Source organism: Dermacentor andersoni, chromosome 9, assembly GCF_023375885.2.
Source record: "Dermacentor andersoni chromosome 9, qqDerAnde1_hic_scaffold, whole genome shotgun sequence".
NCBI lineage: Eukaryota > Metazoa > Arthropoda > Arachnida > Ixodida > Ixodidae > Dermacentor > Dermacentor andersoni.
The window spans coordinates 104,986,385-105,004,561 of NC_092822.1; the positions used below are offsets into that span (position 1 = coordinate 104,986,385).

At 45.2% G+C, this 18,177-nt stretch overlaps 1 protein-coding gene across 3 annotated transcripts in view; it reads right to left on the reverse strand.

Annotated features, from left to right (window-relative positions):
- Positions 1 to 18,177, reverse strand: part of LOC126528458 (protein NEDD1-like) — a 103,404-nt gene that overhangs the window by 73,361 nt on the left and 11,866 nt on the right. For all 3 annotated transcript variants that reach the window (XM_055069351.2, XM_050176341.3, XM_055069352.2), the window contains 3 exons: positions 13,985 to 14,098; positions 11,700 to 11,837; positions 5,252 to 5,481 (listed from right to left, as the gene is read on the reverse strand). In XM_055069351.2, the coding sequence (XP_054925326.2) occupies positions 5,252 to 5,481; positions 11,700 to 11,837; positions 13,985 to 14,098 (482 nt within the window). The remainder of the gene's footprint in view (positions 1 to 5,251; positions 5,482 to 11,699; positions 11,838 to 13,984; positions 14,099 to 18,177) is intronic.

Below are 18,177 nucleotides of genomic sequence, written 5' to 3' on the forward strand. Positions count from 1 at the left end.
CCTTTGTCCCAAGGGCAAGTTTGAGACCCCACAATGGGTGCCTCTGCAGGTGTGAAGTTCCACTCTTAACACAGTGTCAGCAAGGAAGTATTTGCAACCTATAATCGCACGTGTCCGACAGCTGCCAGTGCTGTGTGGTCTACCACGAGATCAAGCTTGTCCGACATGAAACTTAGGCATCGGATTTTTGCACCAGTTTACAGCAATCCTCCTTCAGCCTGCCTCTGAAGTTTTGAGTGATGCCCATCACCATTGCAGACAGCGTACACGTAAAACACACGTAGTTGAGGATCATGCTGGGTCCAGTTTCAATTTACAGAGGAACACTATAGTTCGTAGGAGTGGGGGACTCTACCAATCACAAGAGGATTTACAAACATGCTTTACTAACAAGAAGCATCGATCAGAAAAAAAGCAAACAGGTTTTCTTCTTGCTATCCGATTGGTCCTCTCCATTCAGTTGTTTCGTTTGGCCACACCTTGCATTGCAGCTTCATTCCAAGGAAAACAAGAGAAAAGAAAGATGATAAATAAAAGCAAAAAAGGCACACAAATACTAACAAATTAAAGTTGCATTTCCTTTGCATTTCTGAAATCCACACATTTCTTGGACTCATGCACTCTGAAGCAACTCTGAAGCACACACAAAAATATGCCATGTAACTGGTTGCATATGAGTGACTCGCTAACATATACGACAACCTTCACATGCAATGAGGCCTCCATCTGCCCACTGGTTCAAGAGAACTGCTAGCGGAAGGTGCCTTTGCATTTTTGTACAGATCCATTGACGCCACGGGAAACAACAGACAAGACAGTCGTTGGATGAGATTGGACATGGATGAGACAAAGCTCCCCTCGAAGCACTGCACATGTCAAAGAGAGCTTAAAGGGGAACTAAATGCAAATATCAAGTCAAGCTAGATCGAAATACAGTTAAACCCCGATATAATGAACTTCAATATAACAATATTGTCTATATAGCAAAGTCACTATTTTTTCATTACCTCTTGTCGATAGACCTCTTGTCGTGGTGGTGTTTGCTTTGTGTGATGTGTCGAGGTTCCGGTGATCCAACGCGGCATACAGAAACATAGCGTCAAGTGTCTAATGGCACCGACAGTGCTCGCGCAAACTGCGCTGGGGAATGCCGGCGCCCGAGCCCTCTTCACCAACCGTTGTTAACAGAGCCTCCCACTGGTCTTCCGATTCTTCCTCTAAATCCGCTTTTTCCTGCATGTTATCGCCTGGTGGTGATGATGACGATGGTACTTCTCAGTTATTCCTGCACCCCAGCACCATATAGCCCAAGGTGTTGGGCGTATCTGGTGGGCAGAACTTGCAGTCTTGCCCATAGGTGCCTGGATACATGGCGTGCAGCAGTGTTCCATGTGGGTAGGTTCCAGCCTGGAGTCTTCTCCAGGTTACCGCTCGTTCCCTACTCATCGTGTTATGCATGGGCAGGTAGCGACGCCTCTGCTTACTGTAGTGCGCCAAGATATTCGAGTACTCCTTGGATATCCGTTCATCCTCGTCACAGTCGTTGATCTGTGTTCTCTGCGTGTCGGAGATGGCTCGGCGTACATGATCTAGAGCCGCGGCGTGCGCTGCCTGGTTCCCCGTAAGAGACTTGTCCCGGCATCCAGAGGATTTGTGCTACTTTTATCTGTGTTGTTCAAGACCTGAAGTAGAGCTGTGCATGGGCTCGGGCCATTTGGAGATTCTCTTACTCGGGCTTGGGCCATGCTTTCTATGTCTCGGACGGACCGGTCGGGCTCCCCAATCTCTGATATTGTTTCCTTTTGTGTCGGCGTCGCTTTATTGTAGGTCGGGCTGGGCCCGGGCCGGGCATTAACCCGGCCTAAGGGCGAGCCGGGCGAACTCTGGCTTCTTTAGCGTCGGGCCGGACCGGGCCGCCTGTGATAGAGTAGGGCCCGGGCCGGGCGCAGGCTCAGAATTGCGGCCTGTGCACAGCTCTAACCTGAAGATGCTGCTTTTCTGATCCTTCTGCTCGCATACAGTCAAACCTCGATATATCGAACACGAATATATCGAATTATTGCGTATATCGAACACTTTCTATATCACGTGGAAAATCGCATGCATTTTTAATTTTTTATTTCGAACGGGGCCGGATGTAAAATGGATATATCGAACTCCGCCGCCCCAGACCAAGTGCGCTCTGTTGACAGGAGGCGAGCTTTCCCGCAACACTCTCGAAGTAGCGGCGGCACGATGGGCATTCCAGACTGCTGCGTACGACAGCTGCCCACATCGGTTGCGCCGAGGGCGCCATTTCAATGTAGCGGCGTATGCACGCGGCGACTTGGCGTGGCCGTGGCTTGGCCAGGTTGGCTAGTTTGACAACGTCAACGACACGTGCGTCTTGGTGCTGCCGCTTGTGCTACGCCAGTCGTTAGTGTGTGTGTGCCTTATGCCTGTCGTGGTTGGTGTGATCGCTGCAAATGCGAAGAAGCGGACGTCCCTGGCATTTGCTGCGAAATTGGAAGTGATACAGCGTGTTGAAAATGGAGAAAAGAAGTCGAGCGTCGCCGAAGCTTTCAACATCCCAAGGAGTACTTTGAGCACTCTGCTGATAAACAAGAGTGACATAAAGGCCAAGGCGGAACGGAACCAGCACTCAGGCGCGCGGCGGGTGCGCAAAGTTGCCTTTGAACAGTGGAACAGTGGCGCAGTTAACAGACGTGGAGATCGCGGCAGAAGTGACTGCTGAGCGGCCAAAACGAAGACGCTGCCAAGGCTGATCCAGCAAGCGCTGATGTTGCCCCGCTCCCGACTGCAACTGAGGCTGTAGCTGCTTTGGCCGTTGTACGCCGCTACAGCGGCGCAATAGAAGGCACTGGACTGTCTTGTGGACCGTTTGGACTATGTTGAGGACGCCGTGGTCAAGCACGCGGTTGCCAATATGAAGCAGGCTACGCTGCTTCAGTACTTTCAGCAAACGAAATAAATACTTTGTTTGAAGCTTCATGTGAGCATCTATTGCGCCACGATTGGTTCATTGATTGATTTGTGGTAGTTTTTGACAAGTTTTCTACGTGATTTTATATATCGAATTCTGGCTATATCGAACTATTTTGCGATCACCGCACTGTTCGATATATCGAGGTTCGACTGTATCTTCTGCATATTTCTTGAGAGTGTCACCCCGGTAACCAGGGTCTTCTTGCACGTTGCGATGGCCAGGGCTATGCCCAGCTCTTCCGCTGTGCTCGCATCCTTGGCACATATGGATGTGGCTGTAACTTGTCTGCCTTTCTCGTCGACCACGCTGATTGCAAATCGGCCATTTGTTCTGTACACAGCTGCGGCCACCTATCTCACATTTTCTTCTTTGCTGTTGATGCGTTGGAGTATGTGCTTGAGCGCCTTTATTCTCGCCTGTCTCCTTTCCTTGTCGTACTCGGGATGCATGTTTCTGGAAATGGTACTTATGTGTAGCTTGTCTCTCACCTCGTGTGGGATACGCTGAGGTAGGCGCCTCTCATCCTCGACTTGGTAGCCCAGATCTTGGAGCAGGGCTCTTCCCGTCTGTCAGCTTTAGTCTCTCCAGTTGGTTGACGTTATGCGCTTCCATGAGCTCTTCCCACGTGCTGTGGACTCCCATTTTGAGCAGTTTCACTGTGGACATGGAGGGGGCAGGCCCAAGGCAATTTTGTAGGATTTTCTGATGAGGGCGTTTACTTTATTGTTCTTCATGTCAACATATGGGGTCCTGTACGTGACGATACTCGTGAGCAGCGCTTGTATCATTCTCGTGCAGCCTTCTTAAGTTCGTGACTTTTGCTCGTCACTCTTGATAAGGTGGGTTATTTGTTGCACTGTTCTCTCACTTTTTTCCAACTCTGCTCCCCCAGCCCAGTCCTTTTGAATCAGGAGACCAAGGATGTGGAGCGTCGTAACCTGCGGAATTATGATGCCTCCCACCTTTACTTCCGGGTCTGGTATCTGCTGCAGTTGTCGGCCTCGTGTGCACTTTTTTAGCACCAAGAGCTCAGACTTTTCTGGTGCGCACGTCAGTCCACATGCTTCCAGGTACTTTTTCATTGTGTCAACCGCTTCTTGCAGAAAAATTATTGATGAAAATACTGCGTGGGAGCCAATTGTTAAGCGTCAGATGCTATAATTAAGACTGGTACTTTCGGTATCTGGCAGTACAAGGTATACTTTGCAAGTTTCAGCTCCAATGGTAGTACAATGATAGTGGACATTCGTTAAACTGCTGGCTATATTAACAAAGACACTAAGCATCAGTGGTAAAGTTGCGCCACTATAGCTCTCTTTAGCTTCACCTCTCGCACAACAGGGAAAGTGGGACAAGGCAGGCCAACAAGCGAGGAGTGAAATGAACGACAGGATGAGGAAAGCAGTGTAAACACTGCCAGTCAAGCCAGCAACGAAGTGCGGCACATGTCTTTCGCTCCGTTTGCGGTTTGATGAAGCGAAGCCTTTCTTTTTGTGCAGTTCTGCAAAACAGAATCATGTGCGCTCGCGTCGGCGTATTGTTTCTGAAATGGGAAGTTTGTCAGATCGATGATCTACCATAGAAAGGAGGTCGCAATGTCAATATCAGAGTGCATTGCTCACAAAATTAATTTTCAAGGAAAGAATTATTCCAGTACTTTCAAGGGCCTTGAAAATGCACTTTTCAATTTCAAGGGTTTTCAAGGATTTCAAGGACCTGTACGCACCCTGTTATTTGCATAAAAAATCGAATTTCAATAGAACGAAATTTCTATACAACGAAGCAAATTGCCAATTTTACTAACTTCATTATAACAAGGTTTAGCTGTATTATGCTTCTCTAACAATGAATTCTTCATTGGTAAAGGAAACAGAGCTCTTGTAAGCGAGAAAACTAAAATAGAAAATTGGGAGTGGCGCTATCCGCTGTCGACTGTGGTATCTCTTGCGTACGGCGCCAGCACTTCTGATTTACAGAGAGTGCCCGTGACCTTCCACTGCGAACAGCGTTGCTCTTCTCTGTTTACAATGGCCGAGCTGGCAGGGTGGTCAGCTGCCACACGTTGCCGCCTCAGCCATTGTAAACAGAGAAGAGTGATGCTGTTCACAGTGGTAAGTCGCGGCCGCTCTCTGCAAATAAGAGGTGCTGATGCCGCATGCAAGAGATTCCATAAACACCATACCAGAGATGCCTAAAAGCTGTTTATAACGCTTTTAGCTCAGGTAGCCAGCCAGAGCTATCTGGTAAATAAAGCGATTTGATTACCTGGCCGTGAGCATGTCGAACAGGACTAGGCGACTGTCGTGACCGACCGTGACCACCAGAGATTCATTGACAGGCGAGAGCGACAGGCCGCTGGCGCCTCGCTCGGGATGCAGGCAGTACCGGTTCTTCAAGCGCCTCGTGCTTGTGTCCCAGATGTAGAGGAAGCCATCCGTCGAAGTGGTCACTAGCTTGAAACAACTGTGTGGTGACCACTGCAACCCGACCACTGCCTGGAAGAATGAGAAACCGGGGCTTTAGCTCTGTGCAGAGAAAGCACTCATCAACCTTAGAAAAAACTTCCCCAGATCAAGGGATTTCGAGCATTTTATACCAACTGTGACACCGGCTAACACTGCAAGGCATAATGGCATAAGTAATAAAATGGCACCACTGTGCATCGGGGCACTCTGCTGCGAGCATGCTTGTATGAAATGGTGCACCTGGGTGCCCCTGTGTGCACCAGTGCAATTTGTCAAGGGTGCTGGAAGTTCTATCATAGAGAGCCCATTTTGCAGCGACAGCTACATTACTCCAGGTTTTCGCCTCTTCGCCGTCGCCGCACTTTGAGCCGTGGCCGCACTGTGACGTCACACCACGGCCCTCGATTCTCCAGCAACTCTGCTCGTCGCGGTCGCCACGTGGCCACCGCTCCTGCCATTGCAGCCACCGCTCCTGGCTTTCTTAGTCTACTGAGAAACCGCTAAGTTTAATAACAACATGTCTAACTACAAGCAAAGCCTAAGCACAGCCGGGGGTCTGTAGCTATCGCTACTCGGCTATGTTTAACCAGAGCTAAAACACAGACAAATTTTTTTAATTTCTACTGCAGGACAAAAGCCTCTCCCAGCAATATTCAGTTACCCCTGTCTTGCATTGGCCAATTCCAAGTTATGCCTGCAAATTTTGTAATTTCATCACCCCCAGCTAATTTTCTGCCATCGTCTACCACGCTTCCCTTTCCTGGGCACTCGATCTGCAACTCTAATGGACCACCATTACACTACACATTATGTACATGACCCATCCAGCTGCATTTCTCCTTTTGTCTACTAGAATAACCGCTACACCTGTTTGCTCTCTGGAAGACAATACACCACTGTCTTTCAGTTTCCTAACATTATGTTTAACATTTCTCATTCAATCGCTTGTTGTGTGGTTCCTAATTTCATCTAGAGCCACTTTGTTAAGGGGAGACATGGTTTGTCAACATAATTTTGTTATTTCCTTGCCAAATTTGATGAAGCTAGACAGGCCCGTTCAATTTCTTCTGCCGATTTTAAATATACAACTAAATTTTAAATCTGCCAAGTAGTTCCTGAAGTGAATAATAATTGCTCTCAATTCTATGCTCAATTTTATATGCATATGTGCTATAGTTGCTAAACATATCGATGAATACTAGAATTCATAAGCAGGGCAACACTGCAAACAAATTTTAAATTGGACAATTTTAGTCATTTTACAGCACAATGATGTTGGAAGTGTTTACACAGGGAATCAGGAGCAGCAAAAAAATCAAAATTTAAAACTTTTGAAGATGAAAATGAAAACTATGCTCTCAGCACTTATTTTCATACATTTAGCACATTGTGGCAAAAAAAATGATAAATAATCATACCTATAGCTGCCCTAGGTCCAGATATATGACTGCAGCAAATTATCGAAGTGGCCAAAAGCCATCTTTTCAGCCACACGAAAAAAAGAACTCTGTAGTAAAAACCTTAGAAAATCTGCACATTTACACTGAAAATAGGCTAATAAGCTTCAGGCCTCAATTCGCACAAACTGTGAAGGCCACGATGCATAACTTGAAAAGCATGTCCTTTACCAGTTTGTGGACTGCTAGCAACTTGCATAGCGCGCACAGTGAGAATATTTTTGGTAAACTGATTGGTACAATTACTATGGACACACGGAAGGCTCACATTGACACCTCACTACAGTTTGCACACACAGAAGCATCAGCTTGATGGCAAGACCATGCTACCACTCACCTTTGTTTATTTTTGCTTTTATTTTTGTTTCTACGTTTTACTTTCATTTTTACTATTTATTTTTGTTTTATATCTTGCACTTTGCAACCGCTTAGAACGCACTCGTGCCTCCAAACTCATAATTGGTGGACATTGTTGCATCAAGCAGTAAGTCAGTTGTGCCGGCGCGTCCAGCGAGAAAGTTTTGTTTTCGTTCCACTGCTGAGCGGGCATCTACTGTAGCCTTGCTTCTGCTTCGTGTTTTAGACGCGACTGCGATACTTGCATGTCGTGGTGAATATGGCCCCCTGTCCGCAATGCTGTTAGCAACTGATGGGTTCTAGTCTGGCATCATCTGTTAGGCCTATCACAGCAGACCCTGCGATTGTGCCACTGAGCACGACAAGTCCGGCGTCCTGGGTGCCCCGAGTCGTTGCAAGGCATCTTTTGATGTTCTCAGCCAAAACCAGTTTCTTGAATTCACGCTTACAGCAGAACTAGCGAATACACCAAGATAAAAGGATGCATGCTGACACAGACAAGCAGACGACAGGAATGCTGCTTGGCCAATTGAATGGCGCGCTCTTGTCTCTTGCGTGAAGCAGCCAAAATGATCCACCATTCATACATCTCGACTTTTTTTCCTGAAATTCTATGAACAAGAACGGTCAGGGGTGGCGAGAACTTAAAGATGAGGGGTCGCTCTTTCAAAGGAGACCAACATGGCTATGATCACAAACTTGAAATGGCAGCTGCACGGTGCACGGTTCCTCGTTCATGCCATGTTCATCGTTGAGTGTGCATCGGTGAACAGTATCACTAATCAAGAAATTCTGCTCACAAATGCGATATAAAGTGCTATTACAAGTAAAATATTGATCAAATACGTATCAAAATTTCAGAAATCATGCATGAATTGCTGTAGAAAACTGATATTTTTAAAACTGATATTTCTCTGACTTTTCAGTGTCTGAAGCCTGTCCCCCCCCTTAACCTGCAAGTTTTTGCCCCATATAGCAGCACCAGCAGAATGCAACGATTGTACACTTGTTAAGGAAAGCAGCAAGCTGCCAGTCATGATTGGTAATGCCTGCTGTATGTGCTCGAACTCATTTTCGTTTTGTAAATTTCCTTCTCATTCTTTTGCTCCCCGGTGACCGATTGGCCTAGGTAGGCAGCATTTCCCCCACCACCTACTATGGGGGAGAATTTCGAGATCAAAATTATCACAAATTCAACTATGATTCATATCTTAAACCAAAGTAAAAAAAAATAAGTGATTTGAAACCCATTTCCATGGTCTTCATTGTATATGATGGAGTCATGACATTGTATAGACATACCATATTTACTCATGTAGGCCCACCTTTGTGTAAGGTCTGGATGCCAATATCAAATGCTAAAGTTTGGAAAAGCATTTAACTAAGCGTAACGAGCATACTCGCATGCTGGTAAATTCCTGCAAGCCATTACAATATGGCACTACAGGTTTTCCTGCTGTTTAAACAAAGTGCCATTGAAAATAATCGAGGTCCCAGCCACTTTAATCCAAGTGCCATTCATATCAATCCCAGTTCCTGTCAATTTAATCCTCTTGGAAATTTATAGAGGAATGAATAAATATTGCAACAAGAGGTCGTAATAGGCTTCATGAACTGTCTATTTAATGACATCACCACTCTCTTGGTGTCAGCGCTATAGGAGCACAGTTTCCATGCTACCAGTGTCCTCATGGCTGCTTCACAAACACTTCCATGGGGTATATCACTCACTCGCTCCTTTTAGAGTCTCGTTTCAGAGTGTCAGGAGTGACTCGCATAAGCGAGTCACAATCGTGATACACACTGCGCGACCTGGGTTGTATCATAACATGAGATTTCATTCCCTATTGATCGAAATGGTTTACAAGCGTAAAAGCTTGCTCACCATTACGCGGCCACTTGAGATGATCGCTAAGCTAGTGCCTCAGCATGCACTCCTATGCTCCTGCTATGCATATCAAACAAAATGGTTGCGAGAGGAACTGCTAGCTTAATATTAGTGAGTCACAGGATTAAGTTCTTAGCGACTCACTCGATGTCACCACCAACACCACCATCACACCCAAGCTGCGCTCTCATGACCTACCGACATGCATATGAAGTGAAATGTCCTTCAAAAAAAAAAAAAAAAAAAAATTATGAGGTTTTACGTGCCAAAACCACTTTCTGATTATGAGGCACGCCGTAGTGGGGGACTCCGGAAATTTTGACCACCTGGGGTTCTTTAACGTGCACCTAAATCTAAGTACACGGGTGTTTTCGCATTTCGCCCCCATCGAAATGCAGCCGCCGTGGCCGGGATTCGATCCCGCGACCTCGTGCTCAGCAGCCTAACACCATAGCCACTGAGCAACCACGGCGGGTAAATGTCCTTCAAAGGGTAACTCACTATCATTTAATGAAATGACGTGATCAATAGCGAATCACGTGACATCACAGTTTTTACTCATGCATGCACTCTCCTAACCTGCCAACATGCATATCAAACAAAATGGTCTTCCCAAGGGTAACAACTTGCTCACCATCACTTAGTGAAATGATGTGACGTTAGTACAGTCATACCCGAGCATCCGCTCTCCTAACTTGCTGATATGCATAAGCAATAAAATGGTTTTAGAAGGGCAGGTAGCTGTTCAGTACTACTCAGTAACATGACATGATCACTAGTGATTCGCGCAATGTCACCAGTCGTACTCAAGCATGCATACTTCTAACCTTCTGATGTGCATATGAAAAGAAAATTATTTTCACATTGAGACTGGTTGCTCGATGAATGAGGCATAATAACTAAATCTGAGTGGAGAGTTCATAGTATGGGCAATTGTGTAGGAAAAAAAATCTGCAATAAGTGAAATTTCAGTCTTTTGATGATAATGCACTTTTGCTCCAAGATAGAGAATTTTAATGCGTCCGGTATTCCGGCAAGCACGGGCGGTTTGCCAGTTGAGGGGGCGTAAACGTGAGCGGCCAGGTTGGTGGCGCCAGCTAGTGGTGCAAACCTCAACAGCATAAACAGAAAGCCAATTACTATATTCTGCCTAGCTGCTGGTGTATATATTCGACAACGGCGTAATCCTATTTACAATTACGCTGCTGTCGAAAATTTTCACCAGCCGCAAAGCAGGATATAGTGGGTTACTGCAACTTTAGCTCTGTGTCTGGTTGAACTCTATGACACCAGGCGGCTGCACCGCTCTGGCCGCTCACATTTACGCCCCCACACATCCGACAATCCGCCCCCGTCTGCCGGAAAAGCGGACATGCTAAAAGTGTCGATTGCTATCATGGTAGTTGGCCGCACAGTTTATAGTCCCCATTACCTACCTGCCAAGTGGCAGTTGTTTCGTACCTACCATTTCACAGTTATGACGCCTAGAGCAACACTCGTATCTGGGCGAACCTTAAATATAAAAAAATTCAGTGACGATTACGATACTCCCTAATGTGAAATTTGAGTGCAGCTCTATACATGTTTTCATTGCATGATATACTGAGGCAAAGAATTTGAGAGACATGTAGCAGAGTCGGCAATCGTCGAAAATTTGATCTGCAGGTCAAGCGCCTCGGCTTTTATACATCACTCGTCGAAATTTCCAGTGTAATCGCTGGTGCCGCGTGACTTCCAGAAAGTACTACACTATTCGCGTCATGCATACAATCAGATGACAAAACAATCGCAAACCATGACAATTGAAACAAGTGTGAAAGCTGACGCGAGCAGTTAGCAGCGGTTAGAGCGGTCTGCCTGAGACCAGATATGAACACGCATCGAGCAGTCAGGTGGGTCCGCATGAAAACAGTTTCCCGCACACACATCACTGAAGGGGCCACTCTCACCCACGTGTATACTGTATTCTAGTGGTGCTCACGTGTGGCAGCAGCAGAATTTCTAGGAACACCGGAAGTTTCTGTCTTATAGCATCCTTGTGGACTCATTTTTCTATATACATGCCTGGCTTCTGCCACGAATGCTGCCGCTTTTAAATACTCTACACATCCAGTGCTAGTCTCGTGCAAATGGGAAAGAATCTCCGAAAGTGAAAGTGCAAGAATGACAACGCTTAGGTATTGACACCAAATTTGTTTGTAGAAACAACTACTACAATGAATTGGCTAGGGTGCTCCAATGCTTGCCAGCAATCTTGCTAGGGTTTCAAGGTCAACCTTCAATTAACAGACACAAATGTCACATCAGTACTTTGTTTCACAATAAAAAGAGGAACCTTAATGAGTACAGCTCACACTGTCAGTTTCTGTGATAACCATGGCTATGGCCAGCACAAAGGTAAAGAAAAATCGAGAAACATACAAGGCAAGTGCACAACAAAGTGACCATTGACGTCTCAATCAGCTTCACGATGCCTAAAGCCATCGTGCTGCATCAACTGCAAGTGGCATTGCAGCGCACGTTCTCTGGACAATGTATACCCTTACCCTTCCAGTTGGTTCATTGAGCATCTTGGTGTTCCTGATGTCCACCGACAGCAGGGCCACGCTGCCATCATATGCCCCGCTTGCCACAAAGCCATCATTGCTGCTGAACGCGATGCACGTCACCTTCTCCTTGTGTGGCTGCAAGGAACCAACTTCGTTATTGTTATTATTCTGTGAATGCCTATCATTGAATAGTCTACCTAGGTGAACCCTTCCATCTGGTACACTTTTCCCGTATAAATGCTGTATTGTTTATTTTCTAAAAACTTTTTTTTCTGTTATTAAGCTTAAACTAAATTTTTGCAATTGCTCACTTTATTTGAATTTTTTTCCCCTTCCATGATTACTTCTATGCGTGTTTGCATACCATAGTGTGTTTTGTTCTACTGAGGAATGCTGCGTGCAGTGTGTGCGAAATGTCAGTTCTGCACTCTCTCTTGCTGTGCAAAGTGGTCTGCAGGTGACTGGCACGTGACAGCGAAGTTCCGAGTGCCACTGGAATCCCTGCGTAATTGCTACCACACAGGAAGATAAACGGACTGCTAATGCAAGACAAGCAGAAAATATGTGTTATAAGCAAAGCAGTCTTTGGTGTTTACTGAAATGCCTGCACTTCAATGCAGCTCAACACCAACTGCTTAATGGACGTTCCGGTCTAATTTTGTTCGCTTCACTTCCTGCCTCTTGTTCTGCTTGTTCATTTGGTCACCCACCCATTTGGCAAATGCCCATTCCGGGGGATAAGACAAGAATGTTAACATACCCAGTATCACATGCCAAGCTGCACATACCCAATGGCCCCCAAGTTCCGTCTATTCTGGAACATACTTAGCGAGCAGCCACAAAGTCAGGGGAAGAGGCCAAGAAAACTTCACAACGCACAGTCAGGAACAACTATACAAGCAGATGTGTCATGAACACCACTAAGTTTAAGAGAAGCAGTAACAAGTGGAGTTAGCATTTAAGCTACATTTCAGAAGTTTGCAGGCCACTAAACCCATATATACATGGCTGGAGCTCACGCCGGGCCATTTAGTCGAGCTTGTATTGCAGCCTTAGGATCCTAGAGCTGTTCCAGAGCAGTGGTTCTCAAACTTCTGGCTGCCCTTCATCTTTACCATACATAATATAGCTGGTCACAAAAATTTTGCAAAGTGTAAGTCAAGCATAAGGCACACATCTGTACCGCCAGCCAAATCTATTGGTAGATCCCCTAAGAAGTTCTTTAAAGAAATAGAAGTCTGACAAAAATATGCTGCCCCTCAAAAGTGTGTTGTACCCATTACTGGGCTCAAAGGAGAAAATCAACTAAAATGCTGCTGGCAACTGCTGCTGCCAAAATACTGCTGGCAACTTCCTGGCAAGTGTGAACCAATGCAGGCTTACAGCCTGCTTTATTATCGTAAACTTGTACTGCACAGACATCAGTCACTTTTTGGAAACTATTTTCTTGAAGCACATCTAGCGTTTCATTGCATAACAAGATCCGTAGCTGCTCCTCACGAACACTGAAACAGGATCGCAATTCTTGATGCAATGCAGTGCAAAATTAACATTTCCTAAGCTGCTAAAAGACTTTTAGAATCCGCTACATTGTGACAAAAAAAAAATTTGATCAAATTGTACCATGCCAAAGCTGCACAGTGAGCAAAAAACAAATTTGGGTTTAGTTGGCATACTTATTTATATAGTTACCCTCAGGGCCCTTTGGACATTACAGAGGGGAAGGGTATAGCGTTAATAAATACACTGGAAGCTTGATATAACGAACTCCAAGTTAACAAATTTCTTAATTAATGAAGTATTCAACTTTTTATAACTTGTCCAAACACCATGTACCTCAAGCTTCAACATAAAGTACGTTTTTACACGATTTCAATATAACAAAATTTCTATGCCACTGCTCAGCAAAGTAAGCCCACCAGCTTTTGGCAATTTTTTTATTTGCAAGGCATTTCCCCCCGTCTTTGCCATCTCATTCTCACAACAACAAAATTCCCACAAAAGTTAATTTTCTTGCTTTCACCGGCGATTTCGTTATTGCAGTTTCGGCTGTACCTACATTATGATGATGAGTGCATGTGAAAGAGTAGGTCTGTTTTGTTTCTAGCCCATTATTAAGGAACCAGACAAGATCATAGGTTCTCTGCTCCAGGCAACAAAATACCATTTGGCTCACACGTTCAGAACAGCATTGTATGAAGACTGGAAACGTTTCATGTCCTCAAAATATGTTTTGGTGCCCCTTTAAGGTTTAAATAAATTACCATAACGATGACACGTACCTGGTAGGAGTAGGAGGTCTTGCCATTCTTCAGCAGCTGCACAGTGCCGTCCAGCAGACCAACACACATGCTGTGGCAGTCCTGGTGGCTGAACTGAGAACACACACATGCGCCCTGGGAGAAGAAACATGCTAAATTCAGGTTCAATACTTAAAGAAACACTAGAAGAGCCTCACCCAAATTACCGCACTCCCTCATTCCTAACAAAACTAAGATTGCTATATGCACCCAATTTTTACAACCAGAGATGTAAAATGCAATGACCCTCAAAACAACAACTATAATGCCCAGTGTATAGTGTGCAGAGACCAATTTGGGCATAAAATAAAATGTTTCTTCTAAATAGTCTATAGCCTGCAGTGTAGAACTTCGGCTAAAAATAGTTTTTTTCAGCAGTTCTGCAAACGGCACACAGTAGGTAAGAAAAATTTTTATTTTCAGCCAGTAAAACCCTTTGTCACTTGTTAAATCCCTCTCATCTGGGCAGCCAGAACAAACCGCCACTTTAATTAAGTATTGTGAACTGCGAGTATGAGCTGGAAATATGCTGTCAGAAATAAACAATTTAGTATTTAGATTGCACACATGACCGCACTGTTTATCACTGCTTGCTCTTTTTGTATAATTACCCTATTTATGTAATCATAGGACATCTCCCTGGTAGTTTTTTTGTAACACTGGGGTCTCCTGCTGTAATATTTATTTGACATGAAGCTCAAACATGACTCGTGAAATGAACTACTACTACTACTACATGGGTATGTATGCTTTTGGTTGCTGATACGGCCCCATTCTGTTAAGCACCTGGTGCACTTTCCCATTGCGCTTCCTTGAGTATTGTTTGCTACTGCTACTCCCGCATGACATTTGGCGATGGCAGCACATGCATTTTCATGCCCATGCACTTTGACTTCAGAGTGGCAGCAGACTACCACAACATCTCGTTTGTACAAATGTCTCGGGACCTCGAACAGTATTCGTTACTCAAAACAGGTTACAATTAAAAAAAGACCACAATCACAGCCGTACCAAAGGGAAAGCAAGACATTCTTGTTTGATTACGGCCACTACTTCCAATTGAAGAAGCCCTTGACAACTTTCTGAATGTTAATTCCCTTAATGTTATCAAGCCGACACTTCCATAGTGTAACACACTGCACTCGTTCCATCACCTATATGGGTGCAAATGCAAGCTGCATGCCACAGTGAGCACTTTTTAAGTGCCTAATGTCTCCCCAAAATCATGGAAGATCAAGATTTTATACACCAAATTCACAAAAGTATGCGACAGCTGTACTCTTTTAGTGTGAAAGGTCTTATAGTAGCTAAGAAATTCACGTAGACCATCAAAGCACAATAGAGTGTTCAAGACATCCCCAAATGCAAGACATGGTTAATAGCCCACCCAGACTTTTTCAAAATTCATATCCCCCTGAAATTTGGACACAATGCGACTATATCCATCATCAAGAAAAAAAATGTTTAATTACAGCATTTTGCATGACAGAATCTTCATCATCCACCTATTATGTCCACTGCAGGACGAAGTGTCTCCCTGCAATCTCCAATTACCTCCGACTTATGCCAACTGATTCCAACTTGTGCCTGCGAATTTCCCAATTTCATCATCCCACCTAGTTTTCTGCTGTTCTTGACTATGCTTCCCTTCTCTTGGCACCCCTTCTGCAACTAATGGTCCACCAGTTATCCGTTCTACGCATTACATGGCCTGCCAGCCAGCTGCATTTTTTTTTTCTCTTAATGTCAATTAGAAAATCGGGTATCCCTATTTGCACTAATTGCTCTCTTGTCTCTTAAAGGGGTGGAGACATCACAATTTTCGTTCATGCGTTTGTTGATTCAAACGTATCATGCTTCAGGGAGCACGATACACACAGCGGGATTCATATATGTCCGATAAATAATTTAATAATAGCATTGCTATACCGAGCGATTTCGGTTTCGGTTTCTGGGCTCCGGGTGATGCTATGACGTCACAGAGGAGGAAACGCAACATGGCTTGGTCACGTGGGCCACAGGAAATAGTGACGTAAAACTATGCTGCGTCGTCTGCTCGCGCATACGCGTGCTCTGCCAGCAGATGTCAACAACTGGCGATTCGAAGTGCATGTCGCAATTATTATAATTATTGCGAAGAGCGACAACAACGGTAAGAAATATTGCGGCTTGCGAGAGTCGGTGATTTATTCCGAAGCGCCGTACGCTTTAGCTTTGAAGTGAACCGGAAAAGGCCTAGCGACGAAATCGGCGGCGCCGAACGATCAGAGGCGGTGAAGCTGCCCTCGGTGCCAGAGTGACCACTCCTTGGTCGCTGATTGGCCGCTTCACCGTACGGCTGCCGCACAAATGGGTCCCGGGCCCATCCTCTCTATGGCAAGGAAATCTCGCCGTTCGCGAGCAAAACCGCCGTCGCACGGGGGCCCGCGAACGGCAAACGGCGTGCGGCGAGTTTCCGTGCCGGTAACGTGGACAGGCCCTCACATTGAGAAAGGCCAAGCGAATGAGAGACCGCTCCGAGCTGCCGAACTATGCGACTATGCGAAGAGGGAAGCGGACAACACGAACGCCGCATATCTGGTCCCTTTCGGAGTCGGCCGGCTCAAACGTAGGCCCGCCCGCTCGGCAACTCGCCGCACGCAGTTTGCCGTTCGCGGGCCGCCGTGCGGCGTTCGTGTTGTCCACTTCTCTCCTCTTGTGTCCGTGCCTGCACGCCTTACTCTTTCTTTGAATTAAGAAAGGATTTCTATATGCCTGTAGCTCGGTCATAGTGGAGGCTATGCTCGGTCGCTCGGCTCAGCATGCTCCGTAATCGGCATTTCATCGCTACTCATCATACGTCACGTTTTTGTGCTAGTGTGCTATGACGTCAATATTTTCGTTCCTCCTCTGTGACGTAGTAACTGCCGCGCTAGCGATGGGTCTCGACTACGAGAAGGAGTTTTTAATGACTTTTTGGAGCTGAATTAAAATTATTTTAAAATGTTTGCAGCGTCCAATACTTCGTTCTGGGTGTCCTTGCATACGGAAGCAGCCTACAACATGCTTTTTATAGCCTCAAAATTTGGTGTCCCAATCCCTTTAACGTTATGCCTAACATTTTTCGTTCAATCGCTCTTTGCATGTCCTTTATTTTCAATGAGAGTAGTAAGCTCCCACTCAGTATCTGGCAATGTCCCCAGCCGTATGCACTCCAATCCATTTTTATTCTTTTGAGAGTTTCCTACTCTTAATCAAGGTCCCCTGCGAGTAATTAACCAAGATAAATGTACTCCTTCACAGACTATAGAGGCTGACTGGCAAACCTGAACTCTTGTTCCCTTTCCAAGCCATTGATCATTATCTTCCGCCTATTAACCCTACTCTTACATTTTTTCTGTTAAGGTCCTCAATCTCTTTGCTGTAGTTTGTCCCTAGTATTGCTGAACAGGACAATGTCATCTGCAAATCAAAGGTTGCAGAGATATTTGCCCTTGATGCTTGCTCCTAAGCCTTCCCAGTTTAATAGCTTGAGTACGTTCTTACAAGCATGCAGTGAATAGCATTGGAGAAATTGTCTCCTTGCGTGATCCCTTTATAGGTATCTTTGTGCTTTTCTTGTGGAGCACCAAGGTAGCTGTGGAATCTGTAGCTATTTCCCAAGATATTCATGTATGCCTTCTGTACTCCTTAATTATGTGATGCCTCTATGACTGCTGGTATCTACTGAATCAAATGCCTTTTCATGACCTATGAAAGTCATGTATAAAGGTTGATTGTACTCTGCGGATTTCTCGATTACCTGTTTGTTGACATGGATGTGATCCATTGTAGAGTATCCCCCCTTCCTGAAGCCAGTCTGTTTTCTTGATTGACTGTAGTGTTGCCTTTATTCTGTTGGAAATTATCTATGATTATTTTATACAATACTGGAAGCAAGCTAATGGGTCTATAATTTTTCAACTCTTTACGTCTCCCTTTTTGTGGATTTGCATAATGTTGCCATTCTACCTGTTCCCTGGAACACTTGAAGTCGTGAGACATCGCATATAAAGAGCCGCAAGTTTTTCAAGCATGATATCCTCCATTTTTGATTAAATTGACTGTTGTTCAATCTTCTCCAGCTGCTTCTTTCCAGGTCATGTCTTGCAAAGTCATTCTAATTTCATCATTAGTTACAGAAGGAGCTTCTGTAT